We start from the raw sequence: 15,000 nt of genomic DNA, 5'->3' as shown, positions 1-15,000 counted from the left end.
TCTAGAATGAATAAAATACTATGTCAGTACGTATGTGGCGAGTGGTGGTGGCCACCACAGCAGCCATTCCTGCACCTGACTACATACCTTCCCATGTTCTTTTTATAACTGAAAACAGAGTGTTTGTGAGGCAGACTGCATTAGATCACTACGTAGTTTCACAAGGAAAATAATGTGAAGAAATTATGTAGCACGTACTACAGCATTTACTTTGGAGATGAAATGTTGGTGGTTGTTGGTGGAGAAGACATGCTGGCAGTGGTTGATGGAGAAGAGATGCTGGGCACAGCATCAGACTTATTGACTTACTGAATGACTGACTTGACTGACTTACTGCTATGTAACGTGTTTCTTATATAATTTTGAAGAAAATATCATAGATGGTTTAATGAAAATGTCTATAGTAACGTAAAATAAGACATTTAATGTGCCCAACAGAGATTATTATGTAGTACATATTACTATGGCATTATGAGTAGAGAGACTCTTAGTGATTTTAATGTGTACCTGCACACCAGCACAGTGTGTAAGTATATTTAGGTACAGGTACACATAAGCATAATTATCAGAGTACATATAAAATACACAATGAGTTAAAACACTTGAAATTTTGGAAATTTTCCAGACAGTAGATTACTCACAGTGAAGGTAAACAAATCAGGTGGGGCACGCCGTATTTGAAAGACCGCTTGCCATATAGCAAATTTTGGTCATAATTTAAAATTGCCGTATTAGTGGAATGCCGTAAAGCGGGGCCCTACTGTATTTAGATAAGGATAAAGAGGTTTTTGTGGCATTTATGGATTTAGAAAAGGCATATGACAGGGTGGGTAAGGGGGCAATGTAGCAGATGTTGCAGGTGCATGGTATAGAAGGTAGGTTACTGAAAGCAGTGAAGAGTTTTTATGAGGATAGTGAGGTTCAGGTTAGAGTATGTAGGAGAAAGGGAGATTATTTCCCAGTAAAAGTAGGCCTTAGACAAGGATGTGTGATGTCACCATGGTTGTTCAGTATAGTTATAGATGGGGTTGTAAGAGAAGTGAATGCGAGGGTCTTAGCAAGTGGTGTGGAGTTAAAAGATAAAGAATCAAACACAAAGTGGGAGTTGTCACAGTTACTCTTTGCTGATGACACTGTGCTTTTGGGAGATTCTGAAGAGAAGTTGCAGAGGTTGGTGGATGAATTTGCTAGGGTATGCAAAACAAGAAAATTAAAAGCGAATATAGGAAAGAGTAAGGTGATGAGGATAAAAAGATTAGGTGATGAAAGATTGGATATGAGATAGGAGGGAGAGAGTATGGAGGAGGTGAATGTATTCAAATATTTAGGAATGGACGTGTCAGCAGATGGGTCTATGAAGGATGAGGTGAATCATAGAATTGATGATGGGAAAAGGGTTAGTGGTGCACTTTGGAGTCTGTGGAGACGAAGAACTTTGTCCATGACAGCAAAGAGGGGAATGTATGAGAGTATAATTGTCACAACACTATTGTATAGGTGTGAAGCATGGGTGATGAATATTGCAACGAGGAGGAGGCTGGAGGCAGTGGAGATGTTATGTCTGAAGGCAATGTGTAGTGTGAATATAATGCAGAGAATTTGTAGTTTGGAAATTAGGAGAAGGTGTGGGATTACCAAAATTATTATCCAGAGGGCAGAGGAGGGGTTGTTGAGGTGGTTTGGACATGTAGAAAAAATGGAATAAAACAGAATGACTTTGAGAGTGTATAAATTTGTAGTGGAGGTAAGGCGGGGTAGGGGTCAGCCTAGGAAGGGTTGGAGGGAGGGGGTAAAGGAGGTTTTGTGTGCGAGGGGCTTGGACTCCCAGCAAGCATGTGCGAGCGTATTTGATAGGAGTGAATGGAGACAAGTGGATTTTAATACTTGACGTGCTCTTGGAGTGTGAGCAAAGTAACATTTATGAAGGGATTCAGGGAAACCAGCAGGCTGGACTTGAGTCCTTGAGATGGGAAGTACAGTGTCTGCACCCTGAAGGAGGGGTGTTAATGTTGCAGTTTTATAACTGTAGTGTAAAGCACCCCTCTGGCAAGACAGTGATGGAGTGAATGATATGCCTTTGATATACCTTTGAAGAGTTTCGAGAGTTTATCTACTGTCTGAGCCTGGCCATGGGCCAAGTTCGTCTGGTGAAAGTTTTTCTTTTTCAGGCCATCCTGCCTTGGTGGGAATCGGCCGATGTGTTAAAAAAAAAAAAGTTACCTATCATGTTTATTATATAATTTTGAAAAAAGTCATAAATGGATTAATGAAAATGTGTATATTAACGTAATATACGACATTTAATGAGACTCGGTGATTATTATTGAGTATTATTATTATCATTACTAATATGGCATCTCGAGAATAAGACACTCTTAATGATTTTAATGTGTACCTGCACGCCAGCACAGTGTGTAAGTTTATTTAGGTACATACAGGTATACATAAGTATAATCATCAGAGGCGTGGTGGTCAGGTTGCGTCATCGATCACTACAGATAGTTGGGTCAGCTGTTCAGGTCTACCTGGAATACACCTCACTTTTATTATGCAGAGAATTCGGAGTGTCGAAGTTAGGAGGAGGTGTGGAGTTATTAAAAGTATTAGTCAGAGGGCTGAAGAGGGGTTTTTGAGGTGGTTTGGTCATTTAGAGAGAATGGATCAAAGTCGAATGACTTGGAGAGCATATAAATCTGTAGGGGAAGGAAGGCGGGGGGATGGGGTCATCCTCGAAAAGGTTGGAGGGAAGGGGTAAAGGAAGTTGGTGGGCAAGGGGCTTGGACTTCCAGCAAGTATGTGTGTGCGTGTTAGATAGGAGTGAATGGAGACGAATGGTTTTTGGGACCTGATGAGCTGTTGGAGTGTGAGCAGGGTAATATTTTGTGAAATGATTCAGGGAAACCGGTTAGCCGGACTTGAGTCCTGGAAATGGGAAGTACAATGCCTGCACTTTAAAGGAGGGGTTTGGGATATTGGCAGTTTGGAGGGACTTCTAAATTGTCATATCTGAGTGCCTCTACAAAGACAGTGATTATGTATGAGTGATGGTGAAAATGTTAATAATGAAAGTATTTTTTTTGGGGGGGGGGGTGGATTTTCTTTCTTTTTGGGTCACCCTGCCTTGGTGGGAGATGACTGATGTGTTAAAAAAAAAATGTAGTATTTGTTTTGTTTTTAATCCTTTTTAATGGAGTGTTATTGGTGTAATTTTTGTGCTTTCCTCAAACTATAGCTCTTTACATTGTGCCTCCTAATGTACTTTTTATAAAGTATTACTATTGTCAAAGGTTATTCAAACTAACATCCTCACCAGCATAGAGGAATTGCCTCTATTTCCATTATACATCGTGTTATTTTTGACGGCACTTATGCCATATTGTTTGTTTTTAGCAAATAATAGATTATTTGACCTTGATTATTTTTAAATTTTTCTGCCCAAAAAGATTTGGTCTTATATTTAGCCCTTTCACTGTCTCCCACACAATGTCATGTTATTGAAGGCAGTGTTGCTTACTTAGATTTACGCATAAATTCTGGTGACCTCAGATTTGGCACAAGAGGCCTGATAGATCTAACCATAAGAGAATGGGTCTGCTTGGTCAGTGTGCTCAGTACAAAAAAAAAATCAGGGCCTCCACAGTGCACTGTGGGAATGCCATCTTATAATTCCAGTGTTCAACATGCCGCACAAATACAAGGATCTGATTCCCAGGCAAATTCACCGTGTATTATTCCCCATTGACAGCTCCAACAATGAGGATTACAGTTCTTTAGGTTTAAACATTTAGTGACTGAAAGTGGCACTCATGATGCCAGAAGTAGTGCTAAAAAACCCCAATAATCCACAGCCATTCACATCTAGGGTCAGTTCATCCAGAATACATTTATACCTTTAGCAAAAGCTCATTTACTCCTGTGGTTTGGGCACAGATGGGAGTACTAATGCTAGTGATGTGGACTTTGATTTCCTAGCAATCGATGACCAGTCCAGTGACAGTGATGATAATTATTCACCGGTGAGGCATCAGTTTATGTGGCAATGCATTATCTGTGTCCCCATTGCTATCCCCAAGGGACTTAATACAAAATGGAACCCAACATCAGTGACAGTGAGGATGAAGGTGGGTAGTTGGTGCATGGGTAGTTGGTCACAGGCACTGCTGGTGGTGCATTTGACTGTGGCTGGTGGGAGAGGGAGGTGGGCAGTGCCAGCTCTAGCTGGGAACCATGCCCCACATAACACACCCCAGCGACCCCAGGCTGTCTTCACCACCCACACACAACTGCCACTATCACCATCACCACAACCAGTTGCAAATATCCAGCAACCACCACCAGACCACGTGTGGATTTGGCAAGATGATGCACATTTTCTGCATAATCCCTATCAGTTTGATGACAGTAAAATCCATCCCAACTGTACCCTCGGGAGCAGCGTCTCTGAACTGGAATTCTATTAACTTTATTTTGATGAACCCTAATGCAAATGATATTGAAGGAACCAGGAGGTACTTACAGTATACAATAGCAAACATGTTAGTGCTGCCATGATCATGGCTACAAAATGTGGAAATACACAACTGTGGCCGAGATGTATGTTTTTCACCACAATCATGATAATGCCACTTGTGTATAAACACAGTATTGCATCATACTTGTCAAGTAACTTTCTTTTGTGTACCCAGCATTCAGTGATCTCATCCCCATGAACATATTTATCCTCCTACTGTTTTAGGAACATGACTAGTACCTGTATATATGTATACACATGTTAGAACAGTAATGTGAAGCATTTTGATGTGTGTGTGTGTTTACGTTGTGTATAAATACTTTCTAAACAATATTCTGATGACAGTGCCGGTATTGTCATATATGATGGGTGACCATACATCCATTGTGCATGATTTGGGTCTCATGAGTCACAACAGTTGCTGGAAGATGTAACACATTAGAAAACCATGAAAAAAGAAAAGTGGGAAAAAAAGTCATATGGTGCCTGGCAATCACCAATATTGCCATCAGCAGATTAATGACCTTGAACTTGATGCCTTCTGATCTTGGTAAGTACTGATGGGAATTTTTTTCTCATGACAACTACAAAAGTATGCTTTTGATTTTTTTTAAGTCTCGATATCATCAGCACTTTAATTTTGAGGTCATGACAGTGAAAGGGTTAATAAACTTTTTTCATATATATAAATGTCTGTGATATTAGTTTGTGGGCTACTATTGCTGTCCCCCACAGTCCAATACCTTTTTGCCCCATTTGACTAATTAAAATAGCTTTTTGGGAGCCTTCAGTAATTTGTTAAAGCAGCTCATCAAATAAGTCTCTCTCTCTCTTTGCTTCTTCCACTCCATGCTGTCCTAGCACTGTCTTGCCATTATTGCATGAACATCACCTCACTTTTCCTTTTTTACCTTCTACTAATTGCACTGAAATTGTCATACAGGCTTCCTCACTTTCCTTCAAACTCATAAATGCACACCAACACATTTAAACAAAACAAACTTGCCTGTCATCAGAATTCATAATTACTGATTTTTTTGTTTTCTACGAAAGTTACAAGTGCAAATGTTGGGAGCGAATGAGCTAGGCTTATGGATCATAGCCAATACATACAGTAGAGCAAAACTAAGTATTAAAGTGACTCATGAATCCTATGGCATTACACAGTAATATTCTAGTATCTTACATAACACTCGTTTTTATAACAAATTTTACATACAATACATTGTTACAATGCAGTTTAGCCTGAGAAAGGAGGGAGAAGAAAAAAAAAATTGTATTTCCTGTCTGTTCCAAATGTCATGCATAGCCTGGTTGCATTCATTCACTGCTGAGGCCAACTTCATAATCTTGAACTTTCTGCATAGTATAAAGTACAATATATTTTTTTCTAGTTATTTACACAGTACATGTATTATGAATAGGGTTCAAGCATATATGAAGCAAGGGAATCCTCATTATATGCTGCTCTGTTTTTTTTCACATTCGTTATTTCTTGATGCTCTATTCTGTTCAGCAGAGGGAAAGCAGTGGGTCCTGTTCTGTTAGTCATTATTTTATTACAAAAATTGTATCTGCAGCTATATCTGAAAAAAGAAATTAGTGCAGAAGTAACTAACATACTAGGCGAGTACATTTGGTTATATACTGTAAGAAGTGATTGAGAAACAAGTACAATGCAAATGACATTTTTTGACTGCACTTTGAAGTGGGCTAAATTTTACTAACTCTTTTAAGTTATAATCACCACATAAGATTTGAGGTTAATAATAATGTATGTACAAGTACTGTGAGGAGATTGAGTAAGACCCAGTCCATCATAACTTTTAATATTGTTTATTATCACTTATTTTAAATCGCCTCTTGTTTGCATTTTAGTTGTCTCTTGTTTTTATGAGTGTCTTATACTCGTATGTGTTAGTTCTTGTACTGGGCTTTCCTTTGTCAGGTAAAAGGATCTTTGAAAATGGCAGACATAACAGGCACTCACTGTGTTGGTAGTCCTCTTGCTTGCTTGCCAGGATTTTGTTTTTAAATGGTTTGCTATAACATGTCTTTAACATGTTTGTAATTTAGTCTTTGAAAAACTCCACTCTTAATGCAAATTCACATTAAATGCAGTTTTTTAGAAACTAATTTGGGGTTCATGGTGAAGGATTCCATAACCATGTACAATGTAATATCACAGTCTTTACACTAGTACTTTCTCTCTCTTTCACTGTCTGGGCCTTCTTGCGTGACTACTCTCACAACACACCATTTTTGTAGGAGAAAGGTTCTGGGAAGTGTTTACTCCTTAGTCATAGAGAATCAATTATCAGACTTTAACCTGTTAAGCTAATTACATTTTTAAGCTTGATTCTTACTGAAAGGAATGAGTCACAATCATAAACTCTTATGATGTCCAGCTGTAATATATGTAATATCATTTAACCCTTAGACTAGCATTTTCTTGTTACATTTATTGCTTATCATTGTGGTAAAAGGTTCATTATTATGGTAATGCACAGCATTTATAAATTTCCTTTTACTTTAAATTGTAATGCATTGCCTCTGTAGAATGTCATTAAAGCTATTAATTTATTTTACTAAGAGAAGTTTACTGTTACTCATATTTTTATTTCTAGCAATTATTTTGGTCAGTTACAAATGGTTGCCATATTTTTTCTTGACAATTTTAATGAGAAAGTCCCAGATACCTTCCTAACACACGTTCCTCTTGTTTTAATGATATATACTAAATTCTCTTTTCTGATTTTCTAAATTTGCATTATCTTATCCAAAATGGAGAGTTAATCTATGCTAGCCACTTAAAATACGAATTCGCTAAGGCCCAAGTACAGGGCAAACAGTAAGGCATGGGTCACTAGGGAATTTTTCTATAACTGGTTACACCATGCATTTGCCCCCAATGTGAAAAATACCTAACTGAAAAGAAATTAGAACTTAAGTGCCTCCTGGTGTTAGACAATGCCCCTGGTCATCCTTGTCTTTATGGGGACATGAGCTTCATTAAGGTGAAGTTTTTGCCTCCTAATACCACTCCTCTCCTGCAAGATCAACTTCAACAGCAAGAGGCCACACCTGAGATTACACTCACCTGTGTTGGTCTCTTGATGATAGTGAATGGTTATGACAGCATTCATCTTTGACGCATTAAATTCACCACACGAGAATAATCTCTGCTGTTCATGCACAGTTATAATACTGTATTTACAAACTGCACTAACACTGCATTTATACATTTGTACACGTGCTTATAATCTCTGCATTATATCCAAAGTTCATCAACATTAGGTATATGTACAGTTTTGTTAAGTCCTTCCATGACATCATCAGCACCTTGGAATGCTAGATGGGCACTCACAGCTTGCCTGCTGCCCAAGCATTGCTGCTACTAAAATCCAAGTGCAAGACTGGATATGTTAGTAAAGAATAAATTAAAATTGCAACAAATCTAAATTTTCCCGTGGAAATCAAACAAATTTTAATGATTGGTTGTAATATTAGTACAATAGATGTTACTGTACAATACTTCATTTTTTTCAAATTTAGAAAGAATTGCCAGCTTTTCATTTGCCTCCATTGGCTCTTCATATAATGTTTATCTTTCAGTAGTTATGAATACACTGTATATAAAATGTTAATTGGTCATTAGTAATTATTCTGTAAATTATTTTAAGAACTAGCATGTACAGTCAGGCACATCCGTTTAACGGTCGTCCTGTGCTTGCTTTTGCTGTAATAAACTTTTGTGGTTGAAGGGCCAGTCTGTTTTCACTTTACAGCGTCCCCAGCTTGATGAGATTATGGACTCTGCCAAGAAAGCAGCAGCAAAGGCAGCATCACGTCAGAAAATGAAGAAAGCCCGAAAGATATTAGCTGAGAAACGGTCCGCAGCTCCAATTGTTTCTGTACCAACTATACCAGCTGATCGGTAAGCCTAGATTCAAACATTATTTTTTCTGTTTAGTTATTTAGTTATTTTTTAAGATTTTTTTTTTACTTGTAAGGAAACCTTACATTTTTGTTTTTGTTAAATAACCTGAAATTATTTATTTTATAAATTTTTCTGTTGTACATATTAAACAATGTAGTGTTTAGTGGATACCATCCTATTCTTCCTGCAAAACATACTTCAAGATTTAGTTGGCTTCTAAGATGTGCAGAGTTTCTGTTACAGCATCTTCAAGGTAGGTAATGTAATAATTGTCTTGGAGTTGAAACAGTCATTATTCACACAAACTAGCTGGAGAATCACATTAAAAAATGTGAAATCAAATTCAGGCCCTATTTATTGCATTGTAATCTGAAGCCAAAGTTAGTTACCACATACTTATTTTGCTTGAGAAAGGATACTCTTCCTACCTCATTTGGGAGGAAATAAATTATGGCTGTTCTGAGTATGGGAAATATAAAATTTGTACTCTTAACCTTTAAACTGTCCAAACGTAGATCTACATTTTTTCAACATTTGAAAGTATGTAAAAAAAAGTAGATTTTTTTTTTTACATTTGAAAACACGTAAAAAAACTTTGATCTACGTTTTTTTTTATGTATATTTGAAAATATGTAAAAAAAACGTAGATCTACTTTTGGAGCACTTCGCATGTGAACTGCTTGGACAGTTTAAGGGTTAAGGATGGTTAAGAATATTCAGGTTTGGTGAATAATTTCAGCTCTGGTTCAGTAAATAAGCATGATAAGTGATAAACTTTTTTATTTTTTTTACCTCTACCTTGGTGGAAAATGGTTGATGTGTTAAAAAAGTTTGGGGGAAAAGTGAGATATCTTATGAACTGTTGAAACCTGAAGCCTTATACATTCATGGCTTGTCTCTAAATTAATAGAGGCTGCATGGTTGTCTGTCCTGATAGATACTAGTTAAGAGTTTGATTTTGATTAGAAGTCTTTTTTGAGAGAACCTTTTCATCTGCTGATTTAAATGTGTTAAATTACATTGCCTACAGTTACTTTTTGCTGATGATACTGTGCTTGTGGGAGATTCTAAAGAAAAATTTCAAAGGTTAGTGGACGAGTTTGGGAGTGTGTGTAAAGGTAGAAAGTTGAAAGTGAACATAGAAAAGAGTAAGGTGATGAGGGCATCAAATGATTTAGATAAAGAAAAATTGGATATCAAATTGGGGAGGAGGAGTATGGAAGAAGTGAATGTTTTCAGATACTTGGGAGTTGAAGTGTCGGTGGAAGGATTTATGAAGGATGAGGTTAATCATAGAATTGATGAGGGAAAAAAGTTGAGTGGTGCATTGAGGTATATGTGGAGTCAAAAAACGTTATCTGTGGAGGCAAAGAAGGGAATGTATGAAAGTATAGTAGTACCAACACTCGTATATGGATGTGAAGCTTGGGTGGTAAATGCAGCAGCGAGGAGACGGTTGGAGGCAGTGGAGATGTCCTGTCTAAGGGCAATGTGTGGTGTAAATATTATGCAGAAAATTCGGAGTGTGGAAATTAGGAGAAGGTGTGGAGTTAATAAAAGCATTAGTCAGAGGGCAGAAGAGGGGTTGTTGAGGTGGTTTGGTCATTTAGAGAGAATGGATCAAAGTAGAATGACATGGAAAGCATATAAATCTATAGGGGAAGGAAAGAGGGGTAGGGGTCGTCCTCGAAAGGGTTGGAAAGGGGGTAAAGGAGGTTTTGTGGGCGAGGGGCTTGGACTTCCAGCAAGCGTGCATGAGCGTGTTAGATAGGAGTGAATGGAGACGAATGATACTTGGGACCTGACGATCTGTTGGAGTGTGAGCAGGGTAATATTTAGTGAAGGGATTCAGGGAAACCGGTTATTTTCATATAGTCGGACTTGAGTCCTGGAAATGGGAAGTACAGTGCCTGCACTTTAAAGGAGGGGTTTGGGATATTGGCAGTTTGGAGGGATATGTTGTGTATCTTTATACGTATATGCTTCTAAGCTGTTGTATTCTGAGCACCTCTGCAAAAGCAGTGATAATGTGTGAAAAATATATATATGTTTATTTATTTATTTATTTATTTTGTGCGTGTTTTCTTTTTATTTTGAGTAAGCCTTACGGGAAAAAGGGTTGCTAAACATTGCTCCCAGCATTTTAGTCGACTTGTATAACACGCATGGCTGATGGAGGAAAGATTCTCATTGCACTTTCCCATGGATGTGAAAGGAAAATACAGTGGACCCCCGCTTTACGATATTAATCCGTTCCTGAGAGCTCATCGTAAGCCGAAATTATCATTAACCGAATTAATTTTCCCCATAAATAATGGAAATCAAATTAATCCGTTCCTGACACCCCAAAGTATGAAAAAAAATTTTTTTTACCACATGAAATATTAATTTTAATACACACAAACTGAAGAAGACATGCACAATTACTACTATACTAGAATAGAATACATAACACTTACCTTTATTGAAGATCTGGTGGTGATTGATGGGATGGGAGGAGGGGAGAGTGTGAAAGTTATTGTTTAGAAGGGGAATCCCCTTCCATTAGGACTTGAGGTAGCAAGTATTTTTCCGGGGTTACTTCCCTTCTTCTTTTAATGCCACTAGGACCAGCTTGAGAGTCACTGGACCTCTGTCGCACAACAGATCTGTTCTGTTCCTTTAAGACTTTCCTAAAATGGACCATAACATTGTCATTGTATAAGTTGCCAACATGGCTTGCAGTAGCTGTGTCAGGGTGATTTTCATCCTTAAAGGTTTGCAGTTCAACCCACTTTGCACACATTTCCTTAATCTCTTTTTTCAATTCCACACTAATTCTCGCCCTTTTTACCACAGGGATGGCACTAGAAGCTTTCTTGGGGTCCATGGTGACTTATTTTGCAGTTACAAGCACTAAAAACACTGGGATAATGTGAAATGTACTGAATGTATGCATAGATGCGATCGCACTGGCTGGCTTGTAAACACTGGCACTGAGGCCACACATGGGACGCGTCCAGGACGAATCACGTAAGGCGAGGCAAAATTTTTGTGTTCAAATGCTTCGTATGGCAGATTTAACATAACGTGATGCGTTCGTAAAGCAGGGGTCCACTGTACAGTGGACCCTCAGCCAATGAAGGCATCGTCTAATGATAAATTCGTCCAACGAAGCGTTTGAGTGTAAAAATTTGGGCCCGACGTATGAAAAACTCGACCAACATGATTTGTCCCGAACATGTCAGTCCAGCCTGAGTGCCTCAGCTACCCTGCCATCATTGTTTACAAGCCAGGGTGGACGGTTCCACACATATATTCGGTAAATTTTGTATTATTCCATTGTTTTTAGTGCTTGTAACTGCTAAATAAGCCACCATGGGCCCAAAGGAAACTTCTAGTGCCAACCCTGTGGTAAAAATGGTGAGAAATACTATCGAAATACTATCGTACCATGGCCAACTGTTGCTGCACCACCGTCAGCTGTTGCTGCACCACCGTCAGTTGCTGCTGTACCACGATCAGCTGCTGCTGCACCACAGTCAGCTGCTGCTGCACCACAGTCAGCTGCTGCTGCACCACCGTCAGCTGTACTAGTGCTCATATTGGTGGATTTAAGGCCAGCAAAGGTTGGTTTGAGAGATTTAAGAATTGTAGTGGCATACACAGTGTGATAAGGCATGGTGAAGCTGAAAAATTCCAACCCCAACAAGTGTTCACTTGTGATGAAACAACCCTGTTCTGGTAGAAAATGCCAAACAGGACCTACATTACTCAGGAGGAAAAGGCACTCCAAGGACACAAGCCAATGAAAGACAGGCTAACTCTCATGTTTTGTTGTAATGCTAGTAGGGATTGCAAAGTGAAGCCTTTACTCGTGTATCACTGAAAATCCCAGTGTTCAAGAAAAACAGTGTCTCATCACTCATCAGTACTCTTCAATAAAGGTAAGTGTCATTTTAACATTTATTTATGTAGTTATTGTGCATGTCTCATTGTTTTCTTTGTAGGGAAATGTATATTTAATGAATTTTTTTTTTTTTAATACTTTTGGCTGTTTGGAACGGATTAATTGGATTTCCATTATTTCTCATGGGGAAAATTAATTCAATTAACAATAAATTCACCTAAAGATGAGCTCTCTGGAACAGATTAATATCATCTACCGAGGGTCCACTGTAATAATAAGAACTATTAAGAAAAAATTAGAGTTAGAAAACTCAGGTTAATGTATATTCATAAATGTGTACATGCATGTGTAGTGTGACCTAATTGTAAGTAAAAGTAGCAAGATATACCTGTTAGCTTGTGTGTATGAGATAAAAAAAGACACCAGCACTCCTTCTTTCAACAAACCGGCAGTATCCCACCGAGGCAGGGTGGCCCAAAAAGTAAAACAAAAGTTTCTTTTTTAAATTTAGTAATTTATACAGGAGAAGGGGTTACTAGCCCCTTGCTCCTGGCATTTTAGTCGCCTCTTACAACATGCATAGCTTACAGAGGAAGAATTCTGTTCCACTTCCCCATGGAGATAAGAGGAAATAAACAAGAACAAGAACTAGAAAGAAAATAGCAGAAAACCCAGAGGGGTGTGTGTGTATATATATGCTTGTACATGTATGTGTAGTGTGACCTAAGTGTAAGTAGAAGTAGCAAGACGTACCTGAAATCTTGCATGTTTATGAGACAGAAAAAAGGACATCAGCACTCCTCCCATCATGTAAAACAAATACAGGGCATAGGAAGACTCAAAACTCGTCACAGGTATTCTGTCTTACACTCATTTTGGAGGACAGTGGTACCTCCCTGGGTGGTTGCTGTCTACCAACCTACTACTTGGATGGTGTATTTATCCGTAGTGAAGGGGATGAGGGGTAGGGGTCATCCTAGGAAAGGATGGAGGGAGGGAGGGGGTAAAAGAGGTTTTGTGTGCAAGGGGCTTGGACATGCAGCAGGCGTGTGTGTGTTAGGAGTGAAGGGAGATGAGTGGTTTTTGGGACCTGATGAGCTGTTGGAATGTGAGTAGGGTAATATTTTGTGAAGGGATTCACGGAAACCAGTTAGCCAGACTTGAGTCCTGGAGGTGGGAAGTACAGTTCCTGCACTCTAAAGAGTGTTTCAGAGGCATGCAGAATATTGTTATTGAATGTCAATTTTATTGTTAAAAATATGAAACGTTTATAAAGCTTTGCACATTTGATGTTCTTAATGCAAAGAATAGTGTGAATTAGAAAATAGCATGATACATAAAAAGCTACTTACACAGTTAACCATTAGTTTTATCAGCATATAATGCTCTGTATTGATTGAGTTCTTGATATTTCTAATCCTCAAAATCCTGAACGTGATTCAATAACTTACATGAATATCATGCTATCTTTTATGTAAATATGTATACTATGTTGTGATTGTTTTGAATTATCCTGCTTTTTATTGGAAATGACTAATTAGATATAGATAGATTAGGCAAATAGATTTATATAGTAATACTAATGTGCTTCATTTATTTAACAATAAACCTTTATGAACTCAACATAACCAAACTTGCTTTGAGTCCTGGCTGATCTTTTATTGCTTTAATACCTCACTGATCTATGTATTCTTACTTTGGGACCTAGCTGATCCTTGCATAACTTACTTGATCAAAATAAATTCAACCAGAAATGTGTAAGATTTCATTCCATGTGGCATGATAATATTTTCTTTAAGATTTTGTTACTCGATGTACAGTTAGCTAACTCCCCCATACATACTGCACAGGTTACAATCCTGAAAATCTGTATGTTACATAAAATAGGTGAAGACCACATCAGTCAGCAGAAAACTGGTGTCATGGCAATGCCACAGTCAAGCTCCAGTACACTGAGTACAGTACATGCTGTTTCACAACTCCACAGCTTTCTCATTCATACCTTTTACTGCCAACATTGCCAAGCTGAAAGCTCAGTCTGTCACCATTTTTGAAATAATTAAAAAAAAAAAGAATTTTAAATTCTAAAATGGTAGAGAATTTCAGATAATGATACAAGTGAAAAATATCAAAGCCATACAAAGTGTTAGACTGAATTATAAAATATATTTATGAAGAACACTATTTAATATTAGTAAAAAACAAAAGAAATGCTTTATGCAATGGACAAGACTTATGATACTAGGGTTTCAAATGACTTAAAGAATTGCATAGTTGTTAGGTAAGACACACATGCAACAGTTAGGTATCTTTATTTCGAAACGTTTCGCCTACACAGTAGGCTTCTTCAGTCGAGTACAGAAAAGTTGATAGAAGCAGAAGATACTTGAAGACGATGTAATCAGTCCATCACCTCAAAACTTTAAGGGTAATGGACTGATTACATCGTCTTCAAGTATCTTCTGCTTCTATCAACTTTTCTGTACTTGACTGAAGAAGCCTACTGTGTAGGCGAAACGTTTCGAAATAAAGATACCTAACTGTTGCATATGTGTCTTACCTAACAACCTGTCGGTATTTTATACCATTTTAATGTTCAATTGCATAGTTGCAAAGTTGGGGATCATGGAGCACTTTGTATGAAAAAAGATTTCATCCATT

At 38.0% G+C, this 15,000-nt stretch overlaps 1 protein-coding gene across 8 annotated transcripts in view; it reads left to right on the top strand.

Annotated features, from left to right (window-relative positions):
• The window catches only part of Br140 (bromodomain-containing protein 140), a gene marked incomplete at its 5' end in the record, with an annotated part of 104,002 nt that overhangs the window by 16,243 nt on the left and 72,759 nt on the right, over nucleotides 1-15,000 (top strand). For 7 of the 8 annotated variants that reach the window (XR_011393180.1, XM_070094332.1, XM_070094331.1 and 4 more), the window contains 1 exon segment: nucleotides 8,299-8,447. Coding sequence is in view for 7 of the 8 variants with exons in the window: in XM_070094332.1 (XP_069950433.1) it covers nucleotides 8,299-8,447 (149 nt within the window). 8 annotated transcript variants of the gene reach the window in all.

Source organism: Cherax quadricarinatus, chromosome 45 (genome assembly GCF_038502225.1).
Source record: "Cherax quadricarinatus isolate ZL_2023a chromosome 45, ASM3850222v1, whole genome shotgun sequence".
In the NCBI taxonomy this organism is placed as follows: domain Eukaryota; kingdom Metazoa; phylum Arthropoda; class Malacostraca; order Decapoda; family Parastacidae; genus Cherax; species Cherax quadricarinatus.
The sequence above is the reverse complement of the archived record's forward strand: the minus strand, read 5'-3'. Positions and strand labels throughout refer to the sequence as shown.